Source organism: Scatophagus argus, chromosome 12, assembly GCF_020382885.2.
Source record: "Scatophagus argus isolate fScaArg1 chromosome 12, fScaArg1.pri, whole genome shotgun sequence".
NCBI classification, from domain to species: Eukaryota; Metazoa; Chordata; class Actinopteri; family Scatophagidae; genus Scatophagus; species Scatophagus argus.
In genome coordinates, this window is record NC_058504.1 from 18,399,553 (window position 1) to 18,421,297 (window position 21,745).

At 41.7% G+C, this 21,745-nt stretch overlaps 1 protein-coding gene across 3 annotated transcripts; it reads left to right on the forward strand.

Moving 5' to 3' along the window:
• Positions 1 to 168: 168 nt before the first annotated feature.
• Positions 169 to 15,832, forward strand: rps6kal (ribosomal protein S6 kinase a, like). 3 transcript variants are annotated; one of them, XM_046406509.1, is made up of 22 exons: positions 169 to 910; positions 3,731 to 3,790; positions 3,893 to 4,009; positions 4,089 to 4,170; positions 4,268 to 4,348; positions 4,723 to 4,802; positions 5,482 to 5,588; positions 6,066 to 6,103; positions 6,379 to 6,521; positions 6,647 to 6,717; positions 6,855 to 6,943; positions 7,180 to 7,244; positions 7,634 to 7,736; positions 7,914 to 8,038; positions 8,809 to 8,931; positions 9,654 to 9,743; positions 9,846 to 10,004; positions 10,096 to 10,257; positions 10,450 to 10,526; positions 10,866 to 10,983; positions 11,279 to 11,419; positions 14,585 to 15,832. In XM_046406509.1, exons 1-22 carry the CDS (start codon positions 884 to 886, stop codon positions 14,708 to 14,710), a joined length of 2,184 nt encoding a protein of 727 aa, XP_046262465.1. In that variant the 5' UTR covers positions 169 to 883; the 3' UTR covers positions 14,711 to 15,832. The 3 variants fall into 3 exon arrangements, with proteins under 3 accessions (XP_046262465.1, XP_046262466.1, XP_046262467.1); XM_046406510.1 differs by lacking the exon at positions 169 to 910 and adding an exon at positions 938 to 1,370; XM_046406511.1 differs by lacking the exons at positions 169 to 910; positions 3,731 to 3,790; positions 3,893 to 4,009; positions 4,089 to 4,170 and having other exon boundaries at positions 4,266 to 4,348; positions 5,472 to 5,588.
• The last annotated feature ends 5,913 nt before the right edge of the window (positions 15,833 to 21,745 follow it).

Here is a 21,745-nt window from a genome sequence, read left to right on the forward strand (position 1 = left end):
TGATAAAATTTAAACTTTATCAATACAAAATGATGACACTGCGTTAGTTCTCATTTGGAAGATAGAAGATTTGAACTTGTTCTGACATACAGTTCAGTTCAACTTCAAGACTGTGTTCATATATCGACGTTCTGACTATACATAAACAATTGTTGACACGTAGTCTGTGTAACAATGACCTCACCGCACAAAGACTTTGTGCTTGTGGGTGGGAGAGAGAGACAGAGCTGGAGAGAAAGTGGATGAGCTTTAAGCCTCTTATTTCCACTTGGACTAGGGATGGACAGGCTTATGAAACAGTGGCTTTAAAACATTCAACTTTCGCCCTTAAGATCAGAGGCTTAGATCCATGGCTTACCACGAGAGGTGTTTGTTTTGCTCGCTAATTTTATCGTGCCGTTAAATTGGTAGAGACTATTTCAGTCACAAGCAAATTGTCCATCGCCCGGATGCATGTATGTCAACCCGCAATGTGTCATAGAGCATCAAGTCGCCTCCACGCCACCACGTCCTCTCTCCCTCCTCTCTGTCTCGAGATCCGTTGCTTTGGTTTGGACGGGGGAAATCCTTTACTGAATTGCGTCATAAATACGTCAATAAACTCTCATTCACTAACGATCAGGTACCACGATAGCCGCCATATTCGCATCTATGGCAGGGTAGCGGTGCTCTCGGTTAGCGTATGGTCCAGTCATCAACATCAACTATTCCCCGTACTGACCCCCGATCCCATCCTGATAGCGGCCCGCAGCTATACGGCTTCCATCTGATCATCACAGCAGAATAACGTTGACCGGACTTCCACAGAGGGGAAGACATGCAACGTGGAGCGGGGGTCTAGGTAGACTACGATGCCTTAGACTCAGAGGAATCCTGGCACAAGATGGAGGTAAACAGCGTTAGTAGTGAGGTGAGTTGATGAACGCGTGGTTTGCATATTAATTTGCCCAAGATTGCTCTTTGGATTGTGCTGCCCCGCTAAGTTAGCTTGCCTGCGAGGCTGGCTCGAGCATAAATTCGCGTCACGACCTGCAGCGCACCGTGATGCATGCTAACACGCTAGCTAATGCTAACAGCTGGTTAGATGTTTATTTTTGTTGCACTGTCCGGGTTTATTAATCTGATTGCTGCCCGTCCCGGCTTTCGCCACCGCTCAGTCTTACGCACAGAGGACAATCTCTTTATCCAATGACACACGACCTCCTATTAGCCTTTGTTGTTATTTACACTTTTCAAGAGGAGTTTGTTTCAGAGCTAGCTTAGCGTTAGTAGCATTAGCACTCAATTAGCTTGCTAGCTGACAGCTTGCAGGCTTGAAACTTGGAGACAAGTTTTCTTCAGCCTCCACCGTGTAGTTAATGGAAGAGAAGGTAAAGCGTTCTATGTATTTATAGTAAGGCAATAACTTGCTAACTGGGTTAAATTTGGTCAGACTTGGCAACTGAGGTTTGGCTTGTCAGCGGTATAAGTGAATCAGTGATGCTGTTATTAGCTTTAACTTTCGGCTTGTAAGCTACGTTATAACTATTTTTGAGTAAACTATTCATCTAGACAGCTAGCGGTAGTTTAACTAAGTTAGTTACATTATCAGAGGGAAGTTGTGACCAAGAATTACCGCTAACCTACATAATGTTTCCGACAGACAAGGCACTCTTCAAGCAGTCCAAAACGTTGTGTCAATTCTACTTTTCCTCTCAACACCAGAAGTAAAACCAGGCATTCTAATTTGAAGACTTCTCGAAATGCTCTTAACTGTGGAAAGCTTCAGTTTGCTTTTGCATGGGCCCTATGATGAGATATTTTTTTTTTTACTGAGCAGCTAAGCCATCCTGACATCCTAAACCTCTCCATCTCTGAAATTCCTTGCAGTCTTTCACACCTACAGCACAAACTGCCTGTCTGACTGCCGTGGCGGTTTCACAGCCAGCAGTTACTTCCATATTTGACCTAATCCTTTCTTTATCAGTCTCTCCTCCTGTGATACCCCTGGAGACTGCTGCCACAGCATTGTCTTTTTACTGTTGAAGCACCCCGGGTTACGAGGGTGTCATGTAGATATTCAGTTCATCCGCTGCTACGCACAGGTACCTCAGTCTGCTGTTAAATGGATGCCCCTTATTTAAAAGCTGCCAAAAACAGGTGTAAACATTAAGCTTAACCACTTAAACAGGGGGAGTGATAAGGTTGTCACAATACTGGAATTTTAAATTTTAATACATACAGCTAGTACACAAAAACAATACTTGATACTTCTGTTAATATCACAGCAGAAAAAAAAAACAGCCCATGGTATACAAAATGCCCCCCACCCCCCTTTATGAAGAACAACTTACACACAGTACTTGTATTGTGTAGTCACTGGACATATACACATTTGTAGTAATGTTAATATCTGCACCCTCGAATTAAAAATCTGACCAGTTATCTGTTTTTTAATAGCTTCTGTACCTTTGATGCTACCTACTACACATATCATATTGTTTTAAACACGTGGTATTGAAGTATGCTGGTGCTTTGATACTTTCTGACAGCCTCAGTGAGTGGTGATGCTGGTTGTTTAATTCACCTTATATCACTTTTGACTTTGAAGTTGATATTTAATCTGCGTATTTTAGCCAGGATCAGGGACTGTGAGATGATACTATTGTGTATAGCTGTCAGACATTGCTTTCAAATGGCTGAAAAAGGCTTGGCTGGTTGTGCTGCAAGTGTAGGCTGCACTCTGTTACAAGCCTCGATGAGCCACAGCAAAGGTGGGAGTGAAAATATATGTGTGAATTATGACACAAGCACTGCCCTGGCTTTGGCTAGTCTGGATGTTGTACCAAAGCTTGCATTTTGTCATTTTTCTGTGTGGTGTCTTGCTTTGAAGCGTATAGCTTGATTGATTTGAATACTGCTGTTCTTAATGATATTCTTTAGAGCTAAGATATTGGAGAGTGGTTTGTTGGCCTCTGTTTTGAGGATGTACGTGAGTGTTATGGTGGTGGCTCCACCCACAGAGTGGGTTTGCGTAGCGCTATGACTCATCCCCCCCTCTTCAGAGGCTTGATGGAATTCAACACACAAACACACTGGACTGAATACATCATGTAGACTGAGCTTCAGCACAGAACTGAAATATGTAGACCTGGTTAATGTTATCAGCGGCCAGTTTATCTCTCTGCTGAAAATAAAGGAAAGAAAGGTATTTAAAAAAGGCTCTTAAATGTTTAAATGTTCCACGAGTACAGTGAAGTATGTCTACCTGTATTTTTTTTTATTTATTTATTTATTTATTTTTTACCGCATCTGGCCGCCACCATCAGCCAGAAGCCCTGAAACACTTAGAACCTCGTTTGTCCTCAAGAGGCTGAATGCTGACTGCAACCCCAGAAAACATCAGACTCTCAAAGCCAGTCAGACATGTTGTTTTTGCTCTGGCAGGGGATTAAGCTAGAATGCTAATAATGAGGGGCTTTACTGGAACAGGATGAGAGCTGGACAGCTGGACAGGCTTGAAGTATGGACTCCATACTGTACAACAAATAGAGCTACCGTTGGGAAAGTGAAAATGCACTGTTATTGCATGTGACTCATTGATTTCATCTGTTGAATCTACCGTCATACATGTGGGCGAGCAGCAACCACAGTACATAGTCCTTCTCAGCTGAAAACAAGGATGAACAAGCTTTGTGAAAGTGTTTAATCTTTGCGACTCCTCTGATGAAAGTTGTTGGTTTGGCTGCAGGTCAATGGGCATCAGATCATGGACGAGCCCATGGAGGAGGGAGAGTCTTTCTCGCACTGTGTAAGTTATGATGACCGTTAAGACCATTACGCGCGTGTATGTGTGTGTGTGCGCGGGTGTGTAGGATGACATGTGGCTCTCTCACTGATATTATTTCTGTAGGACGAAGGGACATATAAGGAGATTCCCATCACTCACCACGTGAAAGAGGGCTGTGAAAAAGCTGATCCATCTCAGTTTGAACTGCTCAAAGTCCTCGGCCAGGGCTCTTTTGGCAAGGTGAGGAAACGGACCGGATCAATCAAATTTTTCTGTCTGTGAAGTCGTGTGTGTTTCCAAATTTCTCCTGTTCTCTTAGGTGTTTCTTGTCAGAAAGATCCTAGGCCCAGATGCTGGTCAGTTATATGCAATGAAAGTTCTAAAAAAAGCATCTTTGAAAGGTAACACAGCCACACAAAGCAACAAATTGTTCAGTGTGTTCTGCCCTCAGTGTTAAATTTCTCCCTGACAATGCCCTTTCCTGTTTTGTCTCTCCAGTCAGGGACAGAGTTCGCACTAAGATGGAAAGAGACATTTTAGTGGAAGTCAATCATCCCTTCATAGTGAAATTGCACTACGGTAAGAGAAACATTCTTATTTACAATGTATGCAGGTGATTTACAGGTTACATCCCAGTTCAGTCTGAATTAGGGGTAACCTCTTATGTCCATTATATTCATCAAAACATTGTTAGGATCATTTATCAGAATATTTTGAGTGGTATTACACAGTTATTGGACATTGAGTAGTCCCAGCTAGTCAGGTTTATTTTTACATCAGTTTTTCCTTACTCATATTCTGATATATAATTATCATCACGGTGAATGTTAGCAAACTGTTGCTGTTCTTTACGCGTTACATATGTCACCCTGTTAACTAAACACCCGAGTGTCTCTTATGAAAATAGATTATAATTAGCTTTCAAATAATTCACTGGTTTCATTGTCTCCCAGCCTTTCAGACAGAAGGGAAACTATATTTAATACTGGACTTTCTCAGGGGAGGGGATGTATTCACTCGCTTATCCAAAGAGGTAAGATGATGTCCTGTTGTCTTACATCTCATTATACTTTTTTACCCCCTTTTCAGGTCTTTTTTCTTTCTTTCTTTTTTTTTTAACGCCTTGCGTTTTAAACATATTTGTGAAAATCTGAACTACATATGCAACAGTGTTCTTTAAAAACCCTAAGGAATTTTAAGTTGACAGCTACAAAAGGAACAGGTGCAATGTATTATGCAAAAGTATTTTTTTTTTATTTTATAAGAGCATAAGTACTGCCAAGTCATTAGTCTTCCCTGTTTTCTGTTTTTCAGTTTTATTCAAATTATGACTTGAATTCCTCACGGAAACACGAGTGCTTTTCTTGGAATCTTCGTTCGCTTTTAGATCTTCAGTTGTTTGTCAGTTAGAGGCTCAGATCAGCTCTTTTCAGATGCTTTCAGGGAACTCAAACAATGTGTGATTGTTCTCTAGAGAGACCCTGTGTTGAAAGCATGTCTCAGAACCAAAGCGATGGCTGCTGGCAATGTCAAATCAACAGCTTACTCAGTCGTGTAACATGTTTGAAATGTTGATGCTGTGACATTAATAATACTGTTTTCTCTGTTTCTGGTTACTGATGCTTAATATTGAAGTTGTGTTTTTTTTTCTTTGCTGCTGAATTTCTCTCTTCTTCTGAGTTCAGAGAGTAAATTTGTCCAGTTCTTATCAGGTTATGTTTACAGAGGAAGATGTGAAATTCTACCTTGCAGAGCTGGCCCTGGCCCTCGACCACCTGCACAACCTGGGCATAGTTTACAGAGATCTCAAGCCAGAGAAGTATGAAACTTAGACCTCACATTCACCTTTGACCCTTCACACCCAAACTCCACATGCATCTTCCAGAGACCAGCACAGCTGTAATTTGTGTTTGATTCCTTTTAGAGATATTTACAGAAGTAATTTTGTACTTGCACACATAACGCTGTATGCCCCTGGCTGTCATCGCCTGCCATATTTTATAGGCACACTCAGTGCCCCGATCAGCTAGTGCTTGATTAAGGGAATTACTCATATTTCAAAAAGTTGATGCATTTGAATGTAGAACTCTAATCTTTAATTTCCAGTTGTTAGCAGTACATTGAAATGCGTCAGAATATAAGAATAGATGTCCAAAAAAAGAAAAATTCTAGGCCTTCTAAGTGATTTTTAAATGGAAAACAAAGGTATGAGGTGGCTAAAATACTGTTGTTGTTGTATTGTTAACTTGTAGTGTTCCAAGCTCACCTACACGGGAAAACTGTTTTTGTTTTTCAGCATCTTACTTGATGAAGCTGGACACATAAAGTTAACAGGTATGACTTTGACGTAATGCTGATTAAATGTAATTAGTGAGAGTAATAGTCTGATCTAGTTAATAGCCTGTAATTAAACTATTTCAAAAGTGAATTTACTGAACATAAATGCACCACCCATTTTTTGTCCTTAGGCAGACTTTCCTCAGCAGCTAATTATAAGCTTCTTTTACCATCACCTAAAAGAACAAAAGTTTTGCATAGTATAATTCCTGAACATGACTGTTCAGGCTGCTGGGCATCTTATCATTTTGCTTTCCATTGATGTCATACAGACTTTGGCTTGAGTAAAGAGTCAGTAGATGCTGATAAGAAGGCTTATTCTTTCTGTGGTACGGTGGAGTATATGGCCCCTGAGGTGGTCAACAGGAGAGGACACACGCAGAGTGCGGACTGGTGGTCTCTGGGAGTACTTATGGTACACAAGCTCACACAAACCCACACACACACTGGCTCATGTTTTGTACTTTGTAATTTATATACTGATTAGAAAAACAACCCTGTTTTTTTATATATTCCCTTTCTGTCATTGTGTGTTGGCAGTTTGAGATGCTAACAGGGACATTACCGTTCCAAGGGAAAGACCGCAATGAGACCATGAATATGATTCTGAAGTAAGTCATTGTGCATGCACAAGATACTTAGAGCACGACTGAAGTAAGACAAGTTTTCATATGGAAGTAATGATCAATCACGGCTTCACTTTGTGTTCATTTTCACCTGTGGCTCTCTGCTCTGTTCTCCCCTCCAGAGCTAAGTTGGGAATGCCACAGTTTCTAAGTTTGGAGGCTCAGAGTTTGCTAAGAATGCTGTTTAAACGTAACCCTGCTAACAGACTAGGTAAGGTGCATTAAAGCTGGTTGTGTTTAGACCTGTTGAAATAGAACAAAATGTGGACTAAAAGTTGTGCTGATCCTCAAATAGCGCCACTTGCTTAGCTTGAGCTTGTTAACATTTTGGCATCCACTTAAATGCCACGCTGAAAACTGCTGAGAGAAAAATGTGAACATGTTGATCCTCTGAAAACAATAAAAAAACGTGCGTGCCAGGTTAACCTGAGTGGTCTGTGTGTTTAGGGGCCGGACCAGATGGAGTGGAGGAGATCAAACGCCATGCTTTCTTTTCTACCATCGACTGGAATGTAAGAACACACACACACGGACACACACCACTCACCACTCATTTCTCACATACACACACATGTAGCTCACCAGCTTCTGTTAAGGATTCACACCTAACAAATGGTTGGCTTGGTGACTACTGGCCATCAGTCCTGGCCATGCCAACAGTGTTTCTGTGTGTTTGGGCAGAGGGCCAGTTCTCACTGTGTGTGCACTAATAGCCCTGCGTGAGTGTTTAAGAGCCAGCAGGACACTATTGGCTGGACTGTGCTGTAGAGGGATGGGGATGGGGTTAATCTGGGAGGGGTCTTGGCTTGCCTTTCACATATGTCCACCTACTCCGAACAGCCTCTTTGTAGGCTTAGATTTCTAACACGTATGTGTGTGTTTGAATCTGTGTTTTCCGCAGAAACTGTACAGGCGAGAACTCCAGCCCCCATTCAAGCCCGCAGCAGGTAAACCAGATGACACGTTCTGCTTCGACCCAGAGTTCACTGCTAAAACGCCTAAAGGTAAATCTACACCTACACACACGTTCTGTTCACATGCTTTTGAGCTTGAAAGCAAGAGCCACTCCTGCAGCCATGGAAACTGCAACTGAGCACTGACTACAAGAAACAATTCCAAAATTTTAGTGGTGTGTTTGTGTGTTCATATGTCTTCTTTATCAATTATTTCTGTATATTTAGACTCCCCAGGTATCCCTCCCAGTGCAAATGCCCATCAACTCTTCAAAGGCTTCAGTTTTGTTGCTCCAGCTCCTATGGATGAGAACAAGAGCTCCCCACTGCTCAGCATACTCCCTATAGTTCAGGTGAACACGCCACAATTATTACCATATAACTTACACACACACACAGATACACATTGTTCTTTAGCTTTTGTATGAAGGCTAATTGGTGCACAAAATTAAGTAATAATTCCATCTGTCTCCAGTAGTGGACTTCATGACATGTACTAGTTGGGTTTTACACATTGTCCTGCAGGTCAGGCTGATCCCGTGAAAAAGCTATTGAAACACTACTAAAAGGGAGTCAACATTGCATTTAACACATCTGCAACTGTTACGGAACAATTTTCACAGCATGTTAGTTGACAAAAGTCAATTTGACAGTATTCACAACATTGACTAGAAACTTAAAAGTTCAAACTTCTAAAATAAAACCTAGTTATCCTTCAATAGTTGTGTTCTTCTGCATATGTCCACTAACACTCTCACTCATACACGGTCCTTCACACACTCAGCCAGACATCATTTGTTAATTTTGCCACCATTAAGTGATGTGTGAACAGGGAGACAATACTGCAATGGCTTGTCAGTGGTGCTAAAGCTGTTGTGACAGTTTGACTGTTGAATATAATGTTTTCTACCTAAGTTTCACCCCACATAATTGTGAACAAAAGTGTTAAAACGAATGCGGTGGTAGCACACAACACCAGGGTGGTGTGAACTACAACACACTTTCATTGTATGGACCAACCGTGGACTGAAGCGACATTGTGGTGGACTATGAGTTGTCACGCTTGTGTGGGACACTGGAGCACTTTAATTTAATCTAACAGTTCAAAACCTGTCCTTTCCAGATGCACGGAGGCTCAGCCAAGTTCTCTGATCTGTATGAGCTGCAGGAAGACATAGGGGTCGGCTCCTACTCCATTTGTAAACGCTGTGTACACCGAGTCTCTGCCATGGACTATGCTGTGAAGGTAGCTGTGAGGGTTTTTAAATCTTCTATGCCCCAATGCTAATTTTCTGTCTTTACACACAGTCACTTACTCCCAAGACTTCTCCGATAAAATCAGTTTTGTCCCATAGACCCACTTGAGCAGTTAGGGACTCCGTTCAGTGCTCAAGGGCATCAGCACTAGTTAATGAAGGATGGACATGCATTTTTCATTGACATCTTCATTAAGATAATGTATACCACACTCAGAATTCAGCTGGTGACCTTTCAGGCAGAATCCTGCTTCTCTAACCTTCAGGCCACCAATGCACCACATTTATAATCCACATTTAAAATGTAAAATGATTATATGTCAGGTTCAGTGTCAGTTCAGGTGCTTTGAGGCTGTGAGAGTGGTGAAAGACCTCTCTCAAGACTTCTCCCTCACCTGTTTGTTTTTTTATTTAAATAAAACCTAACATCACCCTTATTGCATTGTCAATTTCATGGCTTTACTCAATTGGCTTTCAAAATCATTGTGGTGATTGCACAGTATAATACTGTATATACATGTAGGTGTCTGTAGTTTGTGGGTTTATTACATTTTCTGATGTGGTTAGTGTTGCCAAAAGACCAGCAGAGGGCAGCACATCTTCAGCAATGCCTTGGTGTTTCAGATAGATAGTTTAGATTGTTAAATGCTGTATGTGGGGCCATTTTATCCATTAATTTTACAATAACTGTCTCTGTTTCCGTGTGTCTCAGATTATAGACAAAATTAAGAGGGACCCCTCTGAGGAGATCGAAATCCTGATGCGATATGGGCAACATCCCAACATCATCACTCTGAAAGACGTCAGTAATATTTAATTGAGCATTTAATGACAGTAAAGATGTTAGAGTTGTTCGTCACTGTACTGCTGTTTCTTTGTGCTTTCATGTGTGTTCATGTGTCAGGTGTATGATGAGGGCAGGTATGTATACCTGGTGACGGAGCTGATGAAGGGAGGGGAGCTGCTGGACAAGATCCTCAGGCAGAAGTTTTTTTCTGAGAGAGAGGCCAGTGCTGTGCTCTACACCATCACCAAGACTGTTGACTACCTCCACTGCCAAGGGGTGAGGAAACACACTGCACACATATGAGCACGAGTGAAAAATGGACATGTTGCACTCTAATGTTTCCTTCTCCTCTGTTCTCCTTCCCCAGGTGGTACACCGAGACCTGAAGCCCAGTAACATCCTGTATATGGATGACTCGGGAAATCCTGACTCCATCAGGATCTGTGACTTTGGATTTGCCAAGCAGCTTAGGGGAGGCAACGGCCTGCTCCTCACCCCCTGTTACACCGCCAACTTTGTGGCACCAGAGGTGAGAGAGGATGAATGGTGAAAACAAAAGGAGAGCAGATGCTGCCGGGAATGTAAGAGTTGATACCAGTAGGATACAATTCAGTGATATGAAGAAAGAGATACAGTGTAATGGGAGAGATGACATAAAGTGGACTGTAACATTGTCTTTGTGAGGTCCTAACAGTTTGCTTTTTTGTTTCCGTGGGTCCAGGTACTAATGCGGCAAGGTTATGATGCAGCCTGTGATATATGGAGTCTTGGAGTTTTACTGTATACCATGCTGGCAGGGTAAGACTGTTCTCAGCAACAACTGTTGGACAAATTCTGCTTACATGTGGGTGGGAATGATTAATACTGAGGTGTCTGAATTTCTCAACTAGTCCAATTCCTTGCAAAGATGAAGCTCGAAATCAGAGCCATGCTCATGCATGCGCTCTTGTCATTCACCCTGCTTGTGCTGTTGATGTTATTATGGTTATTATTACCACCAGCTTCTGCCATGATTTCAGATAGTTGTATTTGTGATGTGTCTAATTACCTCAAACATACAGTGGGTCCATTAAATGAAATGCTGTGTGCGTGATGCAATCATGTGTTTCCTAATGTGTTCTTTGGACCACCTGTCAGGTACACGCCGTTTGCCAACGGGCCAAACGACACACCAGAGGAGATTCTACTCCGGATAGGATCTGGAAAGTTCTCTTTGACGGGAGGAAACTGGGATACTGTATCAGACTCCTCAAAGGTACACACTGACACTTGGTGTGAAATAAGAGCATATGTTCAAAGGGTCTTACTTATCTTATTTTTCTGATATCTGTAAAGCACTTGTTTTTGTAAAGTGCTACTCAAGCTAGATGTGTTTCTTTTTAATTTAGCTGTTATAGAGTTGACCCTGTGTGGTTTTATGTGTCCTATGTGTGACAACCAGTCCTGTGTATAAACACAGTAAACAAACATTCATAGGAAAAAAAAAACACTCTTGATATTCAGGTCTTTTCTTGTATACTTTGAAGACTGGATGTTGTGTTATGTTCCAGGACTTGCTGTCCCATATGCTCCACGTGGACCCTCACCAGCGATACACAGCAGAGCAGGTTCTAAAGCATTCCTGGATCACCTGCAGAGATACGCTACCACACTTCCAGCTCACACGGCATGATGCGCCACACCTCGTCAAGGTGAGTGAACGTCCTCCAAAAGAACAAAAGTGGTACTTTGTGGAACAAGGTGATTAGTAAATTCATTCACTACCATATGTTTTATCAACATTCAGCTGGGATACATGGACTCCTCTGTTAGTCTGCATGTGGGTAATGATCATCTCCAAACCAGAAGAGGATCTGAAATCTTCTGCATGATGTCATACATTTGCATCGCCTGTGCCTCTTGACATTTAAAAGTGAGCCTGATCCTTGATGATTCACTCCTAACCCCATCTATTATTAATACCAGATCCAAATGAGCAGATGTGACCATCCTTCTAACATCTCTTTCCACGTATCCGGGTCAGATGCTTCTTTCAAAAGGAACTCGCCGGGCTGTATTTTTGACATGGGAGGTCAAGTACACAGTATGTCCGGAGCGCAAACGGTTGAGTCATGAGAGCAAGAAAGGTTGCTGCTTTGTTCACTTTTCAGTGACGGTGAATTATTTTTGCCTTCTCGATCTTTAGGACTGATGGGATGAAAGAGTGGATAGTAAAACTGCGGTGTCAACTTGAGAATGTCACCGTAGCTCACAAGTCATGAGCTGGAGAATTCATTTTCAACTTTTCGACTCATGACTACTTGAAGACACAAAAGGTCGAACTTCCCCATCTTTCCGTGTGGGTTCAGGCACTGCAGACTGAGGTTTTCTGGGCAGTGCCCAAATTACCAAAATTAAATTACCAACTGTACAGTATATACAAGCACTGCTGAACCTTTCACTCAGTCACACAAAGAGTGACCAGCCACCCTGCACATGAATCTGTGATCATATGTGAGGATCTGGACAAAGATCAACAGTGAATTGAGAGCTTTGCTTTGTGTCTCAGTTCTCTTTTCCTCACCTCAACAACAGACAATCCCATTTCCCTTGGTGCCATTGTATATCTTTCCCAGTACATGAGGATTTTTATTCACGTAATACAACAGATTGGCTTCTTGGCTGGTCCCACATATACAAACACTCTTCTGTTATTTCTTTGGTGTGATGACTCTGGAGACTATCAGGATAAAGAGCATGTCTACAGAGCCATTTTAACGAATGTGTTTTGACACTGCACATTATGGTTCAATACATTCATGCTGCTTACATTAAATTTTACCTTTCTGTAACACAGCGTTGACTATGAATCATTTTTCCACCCGTCAGCCTGAATTGCTGACTGTAGACTCGTCATGATGTTCTGAGTCATGAATCCCACTGCTGTCAGTGATCTATTTATGCTCTCCTCCTCTCATGCACATGTGATTCAAGTTCTGACAAATAGTTTGCATTGAAAAGCTCCACTGGATACTGTTGCCATCATGAGGTGTTATTTTCATGCCTTTGGTCTCTTTGTTATCCTGAACAAGTACTTTCCGTGGACTCACTTGATGAGGCTGGTTAGGCTCGTTTAATTCTGTCAGGGTCACTGTAGACGCACTGATGTGTGACACAAAAAAATCATACAACGTCTCGTCTCATCTTGTCTTGTCCATCCATCCATCCATTTTCTATATACCGCTTATCCGTCAGGGTCGCGGGGGGGCTGGAGCCTATCCCATCTGATTACGGGCGAGAGGCGGGGTACACCCTGGACTGGTCGCCAGTCAATCGCAGGGCATCTTGTCTTGTCTTCTACTGCTTATCTGGATTTGGTTCGTGGAGGGAGCAGTCTCAGCAGGGAAGCCCTGACTGTTCTCTCCCGGGCTACTTCCACCGGGGACATAGTCCCTCAATCGTGTCCTGGGTCTGCCCAAAACAACTCCTCAGGGAGACATCCGGGAGGCATCCTGGCCAGGACCACCTCAGCTGGCTCCTCTTGATGTGAAGAAGCAGCAGCTCTACTCTGAGCCCCTCCTTCATGTCCAAGCTCCTCATCCTATCTACAAAGCTGAGTCCAGCCATCCTGTGGAGGAAATTTATTTCGGCCACTTGTATTTGCGACCTTATTCTTTTGGTCACTACCCACAGCTCATGACCATAGGTGATTGACTGGAAAATCACAAGTGGATCTTGCGGCAGACAAAATGGGTTGGCGGTCCAATCCCTGGTTGTTGAAGCTAGCTTTTGGGACATGTATGGCTAGATGAAGCCTGCATTTTGGAGTGTTAATAATGCTTATTAAGTAATGACAGTAGGAAGGTGACAAGAAAAAAGGGGAAGACAGAAAAGAGCTGGGGATCACTGAGGTACTTGTGATTACATGAACATATGTCATTATAACTGAACTCTTAACCATGTTGGCCTGCACAATGTCTCATCGTGTTTGCTTGTAATTTTGATGATGTATTTTTTTTCTACCTTTTTAAAATGTACAGTATATGGACAAAAGTATTCAGTAAGTAAGTAGGTATATTCCACAACATTTTGGAGTGTTTCTGTGGGAATTTTTGCCCATTCATGCAGTAGAGCATTTGTGAGGTCAGACACTGATGTTGGACCAAAAGGTCTGCCTCACAATCTCTGTTCCAGTTCATCCCAAAGGTGTTGGATGGGGTTGTGATCAGGACTCTGTGTGGGCCAGTCAAGTTTTTCCACACCAAACTCATCCAACCATGTCTTTATGGAGCTTTGCTTTGTGCACTGGGGCACAGTCATGCTGGAATAGAAAAGGACCTTCCCCAAACTGTTGCCACAAAGTCAGAAGCATAGCATTATCCAAAATGTCTTGGTATGCTGAAGCATTAAGATTTCCCTTCACGGTAAGTAAGGGGCTGAACCCAACCCTGGAAAAACAGCACCGTGAAGAGGTGTGTCTGAATACTTTTGTCTATATAGTGTATCTGCTCAGGATTCTAGTGGAGCTCCCACTAATCTCTCTGGAGAAGTGGGTTTCACTAGCAAACAAACAAATGTAGTGTAATACAATGTTGGATAAAATGTTAGCTTAACTCACCCAGAATCTGAATAACCTTTTATGACGAATGGACTGTTACACTAAGGCTCACATGATATTTGTCCAGATTAACAGACATTGGCACAAGGCTGGCTAATTACTACACACTTTTGAGGGAATAATGCACACTTCTGTGCTGGTCTTGGCAGCCAAATGAGCAACAACACATGAACTAACTAGTAACAGTATTACTTCAAAGCAAGACTTTGAAGTATCCAATTAAAAATTAAAGCTAAGTGGTCATTTTGTTGTCTTCCAGGGAGCCATGGCTGCCACTTATTCAGCACTGAGCCAGAAGACAAGTCAGCCGGTCTTGGAGCCTGTGGCAGCATCCAGTCTAGCCCAGAGACGCAGCATGAAGAAACTCACCTCAACAGACATGTAGACACACACCACTCAATTCTCCGGTTTTGACCTCACTCTCAGTTGGACTCCAATACGCAAAAGATGCAGACACAGACACGCAGACCGAAGTCCTGGCCAGTCGGACCTACTGTCTCCCTTTTTAACCTATTTATTTGATACACCCAACATATGCACACATACACATACATGCACTCTCACGCTGGACAAGGTTGCATTGTGAAAAAGTCAGCTGAAGAGGGTAAACTCACATATCTGTTACAGCTGGGGAGACAGACTTGTATTTATTTCCACAGCTTTCATATGCACTCGCCCTCCTCGCCTTTTCATTCTTTCTTCCTCATTTAGGGAAGAAACGCACCAGCTGATGTTCTCCTTCACTGTGATTGGCTGATTCAAAGCTGCTTCGGTAAACTGTGCCCCACCCCCTCCTCCCCCCCACTGCTCTTCATCTGCGCTCCGCCATCCTCCTCCTCCTCCTTAGTTCTCTCTCCTTTCCTTGTTTGCTTTTACTCTTTTAACTTATTTTCTTTGACATGAAGTAACGGTTTATGTGTGAGTGTTGGCAGAATGATATTGACTGGGGGACACTATTAGACTGTTTCCTCTTTTAAAAATATATGATTCTGCTTGTGGGGGATTTAAAAAGTCCCTCAGGATCAAAACCATCTGCCAGCACTTTGGGAAACATAAAAGCATGCGTGAACAAAACCTGTATTTCTTTCCCTTAAAATTCACTGTCTGACTCATGTTACTGTGTGACGCTAACGGTGTATCAGAAGAGGTAAAATATTCTGCCGAGGGATAAAAGAGTGGAGTTCAAAGGTGAAATAAAGAAGTAATGATAGCAGAAATCCAAGTTTGCAAAATTATATATATATATATATATATATATATAAAATGAAGATGAAGAGCATGTGGGGGAGCTGTAGGGACTTCTCTGGGGGGGACGGGACGCACCCTGTCGAACCAGAGAGGCTGAATTAAAAAAAAAAAATTAAAAAAAAAAAAATTCCATGGATATCTCTTCAAAAAGACATTGTGGAAATTGTATGATATTGTATTTATTTCATGTGATTTTTAAGATTCTATTTTTCTTTCAATTTCTGTATATATTGACATTAAAGATCATTATTGACATGCAGTCGTTGTGGTCTGAGCTGCTTTGTTCTGTCACAAAATGCACCACAAGCTTCTGTCTGTTATTCATGAGAAAAGTGCTAATAATTAAGGCAACACTCAAAAGTATGATAATCATAAGTGAAGCAGTAAGATTGTGGAACTTTTGCTGTTACAGAATGACACACTGAATTGCCTTTGTTTTAGTGAGGCAGAGTGTGGTTTTTTCCTGCTTCACTTTATGTTGAAACCATTGAAATGTTTAGCTGTGACATGCTAAGACTTACTTGAGTTAAGTCTTAAGTTAGGCTGTAGCAGCGATGCCTAATTGTACTGTATCAAGTAAGGGAGTGTGTCATTGCTGATGAATTCAACTTTTCATTTGCAATGACAGGACTGCGTTATGTCATCAAGTATTACACAGTTTCACTTTAAAAGGTTGGCTCTCCTAAACAACAAACAAGACTAGGGCTTTTACTCGGGACTTTTCTGGGACATCAAGTGTTTTGTGTCCTATCTTGTCATTGTGTCTTTACATAAAGGAGACAAGCTTTGTATTAAGAAATGGCTGCAGGAAGCAAGACAAATGACTTCTGAAACAAAAACAGTGTAGGAAATCCCACAAAAGAACTCACTTGATGATACAAATCTACTGCTGACCGCTTCCCTCGGACCAATCAGGGTAGTATTGGCTCAGTTACCTTGAAAAAAAACTTGAAAATGTGTAATAACCAGAGCTGAACTGAATGTGGGAACGTGGCTCAGAACTGAGCACTTTGCATTACGCATGGACATTTGATCCATTGTTAAAACAAAAATAATCATAATAATGAAATATTTTATGGTGAGATAGAAGGAATCGAGAGAAACTGCTTTCTGCACTGTTTTCTTTTGTGTCCTACACCCCTTTAAGTGAAATGCAAAGTGCATTAGCCACCGCTAGATGGTAACACTGTCCTTCATGAGAAGTTGTGAGACAGCGTCCCTCAGTGGGTCTGTGCCCTACCCTCAAATGATCAGTCTCGCCTGCTTTTATTTCTGTCTCCTCAACCCCCCACTCCCCTGGGAGTGTGAGCTCCTCTAACCAGTGGTGTGTAAAAAAGAATCGTGTGTGTGTGTGTCAGAGCTGTCATGACCAGACAACAGACGAAGGGGATCTAGGGAGGAAAGCAGATGGATTGAGGCACGAGGACAGCTCCCATCAATGCACACACAGAAACAACACACACACACACACACACACACTAGCCTATGGAACAGCTGTCCTTCTCGTGCAACTGTCTGACTCAGTGTCCTCTCTCTCCCTCTCTCTCTCCCTCTCTCTTCTTTCTCCCGGATTAGATGCATTTTGTAGCCGGCCTGGGAGCTGAGAGGTAAACAGCAGGGCTAATTGTTTTGACATACTGCTCTTTGTTTTGGCCTCCTGGTGCTAATCAACCACTTGGCTAATAAGTCTGCCTGGCAAAGAAATCACAACTATGTTTAGGCTGCGAGGAAACAAAAATAAAAGGACAGGTGCTGCAGTCATAGTTGCAGCCTGTACTTGCTCGTCATCCAGAGTTCCCACAGTGCTGCTGTGGCTGGGTAGCGCCCCGCTCAGGTGTGAATCTATTTATCCTCATTAACGAGCGTCTCCCCAAAGTCAGCCAATTAACACGCTGCTCCTAATGAAGCCATTTGCTGTCAGATGAGGTAGAGGCAGCACTTGTCATCGGTTCACTGTGTGTGTATGTGTGTGTGTGTGTATCCACTCTTGCTGCTAATAAAAGCAAGAGAATTAATGGAGTGAGCGTGTGTGATAATGAGTTAATGTGGAACAAGCAGGACGAGCAGTGATCAGCCCTCTGTCTCAAATGAAGATATCAGACACAGTGATTTACTCTCAGAGCCATAAACAGGCCTTTCTCCTCACATATACCATCCGCTTGTCTGGTTTGTGTGTGTGTGTGTGTGTGTATATAATAGACACACTGGCAGGGTGAGTGAAATGGCAGAAGCTCCTTTCTAAACAGCTACTTGGCTCTGTAGTTTGTGAAATAAGACCTCTTGACTGCATGTGTGCAGCCATGTGTGACCACCTCATCAAAGTCTGCAGGAGCATCAGCCTCAGAATCACAAACTGTAGATGTCACTCACAGTTCCTTAATAGAGTTATCATACGGCACAACCTTAATATGGTTTTAATTGTCGGAGTAATTGCACAGACACAACTGCCACAGCTTCAGCAGAGGAGTACAATGATGGGGGAAGCTGTTTCACTGACACCATTTTAATATTTATTTAATTGTTTAACAGTGACTGAACATGGAATCTTGAATTTTTTTATTTATTTATTTATTTTTTGAGAAGCTGCATTAATCTCAGGAAGTGAGGAAGACTACATTAAAACAGAATTTCAGTTTTTCTATTCATGATGATTCCTCCAGATTTTCATATTGGGAACCCCTTGGAGCACAGGCTACACCCCCACCCCCAGGATACCAGAACTGAGAAGGTAAAATTGATTTTATGTGATGCATTTAATCATATTGCAGATTCTTCCTTCATTCCTCTTCTTCTTCTACAACCCTTCCACTCTGCTTTCTTTTCTCCTCTGCTCTCAGTTGCAGTTACTCTGCAGCTGATACACTGTCAGCGCCAACAGCGGTTCTCTGCCCTCCAGTGATCTGTTATCAAGTTTAGTTACGTTCACTTTGAAGTTGTGTCAGTACTCTGAGGAGGCATGGCTGACTCCACTTTTAAGTGCATAACAGAAAATATGATGAACCAGTGTGCAAATGCTCGCTGTTATAAGGTTGAAAAATGTTTCCAAAAAAAATGTTTGTACAATTGAAGGCATGCAAATTGTGTACCAAAAAAAATTTGTCAAAGCAAATGAAAACATCTCTCAGGCCAAACCACTGAACGTCACTGTTCTCTGACTTTAGGATGTGGTGTTTGGGAGTTGGCAGTCTTTAACAGGACGTCCTGTATGTATCTGCTGTGTATTGCTGTAGGACAACATGTGTACCTTTTTATCTGCATATGAACACTGTGCTACTTTAGTGCATGGTGTGCTGCTATTTAACTGCGAAGTCGATTCTCAGTGTATGTGCACTGGAGGCTTTAAGTTTCCACATCACATTTATGTAAACTGAATACTGGACCAGGATTCGCCTCCAAACTGTTTGTGATGTCACAAATTGCACTCATAGACTCCGCCTCTTAAAATCAGATTTTCACTTTTGAACTGAAAACCTGAGATTTTCGACTATGAGTGTCAAGCCATCCTTATAGTGTCCGACTCTGCACACACGTCATTCTACACAGTGAAGCTCAGACATTCATATGTAGGAACAAGAAGAGAAACTAATGTCACTTTATTATATCTTAACATATTAAAAGATATAAAATATAGTAACATATTTTACAAGAAAATATTTTACTCATCCGTTTGTTTATCTATTAAATACATGTTTTTGTGATTATTTTAGTAATTAGAGTTATATATATATATATATATATATATATATATATATGTATATATATATATATTTGTTTGTTTGTTTGTTTTTGTTTTTGTAATCTCAGTGATGTGTCTAAATGAATAAGGTTTAGGCACTGATTCCCAACCTGGGGACAACACCTCCACAGTCTGAAGGATCACAACAGGATTATTAACAGGATATAAAAATACTAAATAAATGAAATGCAATAAAACATATTGTTTTTCTGCTACACAACTGAATTACTCTAGATACATACATATATCAGAAGGGCTGTCATTTCTGACCTTTGCAAATATTTTGGAGGCCAGATTCAGTTGAAAATAAAGTGGTATAAAGTTGATCATTTTGTAAACTTACAGTAAAAGATGAGACAGAATCGGTAACATCCAAAAGTCATACAAACATGAGGCCAACTCGCAGCTGATATTAATTATTCCCATGTATGCACTCTCTTGTGTGGTTTGCTGTTTCGATCCTGTCTTTGGTACAGCATCGAGGCTGCAGTCGTCTGCTCTCCCACTTTCTAATTAAAGAGATATGTGATGTCGAATGTCCTCTCTTTGACCTTCCGAGATGCCAGTTTTACTGCAAACACTACATCAGTGCCTCAAAAACTTTTTTTCTGCTTTCTCGGAAAATTTATGCTGCCCTGCTTTAAAGTTATCGCTCTTTAATTCCTAATGTGTTTTATTCACTTTATTGACCTTCAGAGATTTTTTTTTCAGGAAAAATAACACTATTAATAAAAGCTTTTGAAAACAATTTATTTAGAAGAATGGTAACCCCCCCCCCCCACTTTTTCTTTACACTTTTGACTTCTTAACTTTCAACCAAAGTCTTTGAAACAGGATACAGAATAAATTCAAAGAGAACAGAAGGTTTGAGATGAGATGCAATTATGAAAAAGGTGTGAGTCAGCTGGTCCCATTATCCTCTGCCAGTAAACAAACCGCTCATCCTACAAACTGCTACTGCACGAGTCACGACTGCTGCTTCTCTGCTGCTGTCCTGTCTGATAATCAGGCCACTCTTACTCAGGATCTGATTCAGAGACTCATTTATCTGCTGGTGCAAAGCCGAGTCATCCGACCTCAAGCATTTGGAAAAATAATTACCTGAAGTTCATCATTAAATGCCTCTGAAATATACTTCTGTCTTGCACCTGTTATATTTTTCTTTCTGCCCTTTACTCTGCTTTCCAAGTCAATCATTTTTTCCCTAGTGATGTATTCATGTGGAGGTATCAGTTATTCTTTAAAGACTTAGATGGAGGGTGCCAGTAGAGTTTCTTTTTTTTTTTTTTTTTAATCCTGAAGCAGTGTGTGGTGGTAGAGGCTCAAGGATACTGCAGTGCTGCTCTGGACCTTGGCTTGCTTTGCTTGTTTGCTCGGCTGCTGGCTCCTCCACCATCCAGGGGCACCCCCCCACCCCCAAAATCAGGGATTATTTCAAACTAAAATAGATGGATGGAATCAATCAGCCATGGTTTTACTTTTCTCTTCTTGAACATAACCACCCTCTTTCACCTCCACCCTCACACCCTTTTCTCCCTCTCCCCCAGTCTCTCTCTGTGTCTCCCCCACCCCCCTCTCAGGGCTGCAGACTGAGGAGATGCATAAATTCATACACATTAGTATTCCAGTCAGGCTCTCCATTTCAAGGCAAGGCCTAGCACGCTTCCGCCTCTCCTCCTCTCCTCTCTCCCCTCCTTCACTCTCCCTCTATTTTTGAATCATTTAAGCAGCGCTGCATCTATAGGCCTACTTATTTCCAAACCATCCCTAAATTATTTTTAGGCATTATGATTTTTTTTTAGGAATATAGCTCTATTTTGCCCTTGCATTGCCAATTATACGCAGCTGTAGTCTTTGAAATGAGATTCATCTGCTTCTGATTGTGTCTGTCTGAGTGTGTGTGTGTGTGTATGTGTGTGTGTGTACGTGTGTGTGTGTATGTCATTGTGTTTTGCTGTTAGGCCCAGCGGCCCAGGCGATAAATCACGCATGTCTGATTGAGGAGGGCAGAGGGCCCGGACAATAACATTTCAGTGGAACTGCTGCAGAAAGTGTCTCAGTCTGCTGTGATCCGTAGAGCCTGCAGACCTGCAGCCAAGGTCCTGTTGAGCCACTGGATATTTTACAGCTGTTGTGACAGACAGACTCCGGCATGAAAAAGGGTGAAAAACTTGGAAAAAGTTACCTTTGACGTGACATTGAAACTGAGTGAAGGTTAAGCTGCTTAAGCATAGCTGCATGTGTGTATAAATACATAATGGAGCATAATATTCTCTTAAGCTAAATTATACTTTAATTTAAATTGAACCCATCTTTAAATTACATATGAATCTAAAGGGATTACTGAATAAAGAAAATTAATTATATATTTTAGTTATTGCTATTTCAATAATAATAATAATAATGATAATAATATTGTAGGTTTTTAAGCCTGCT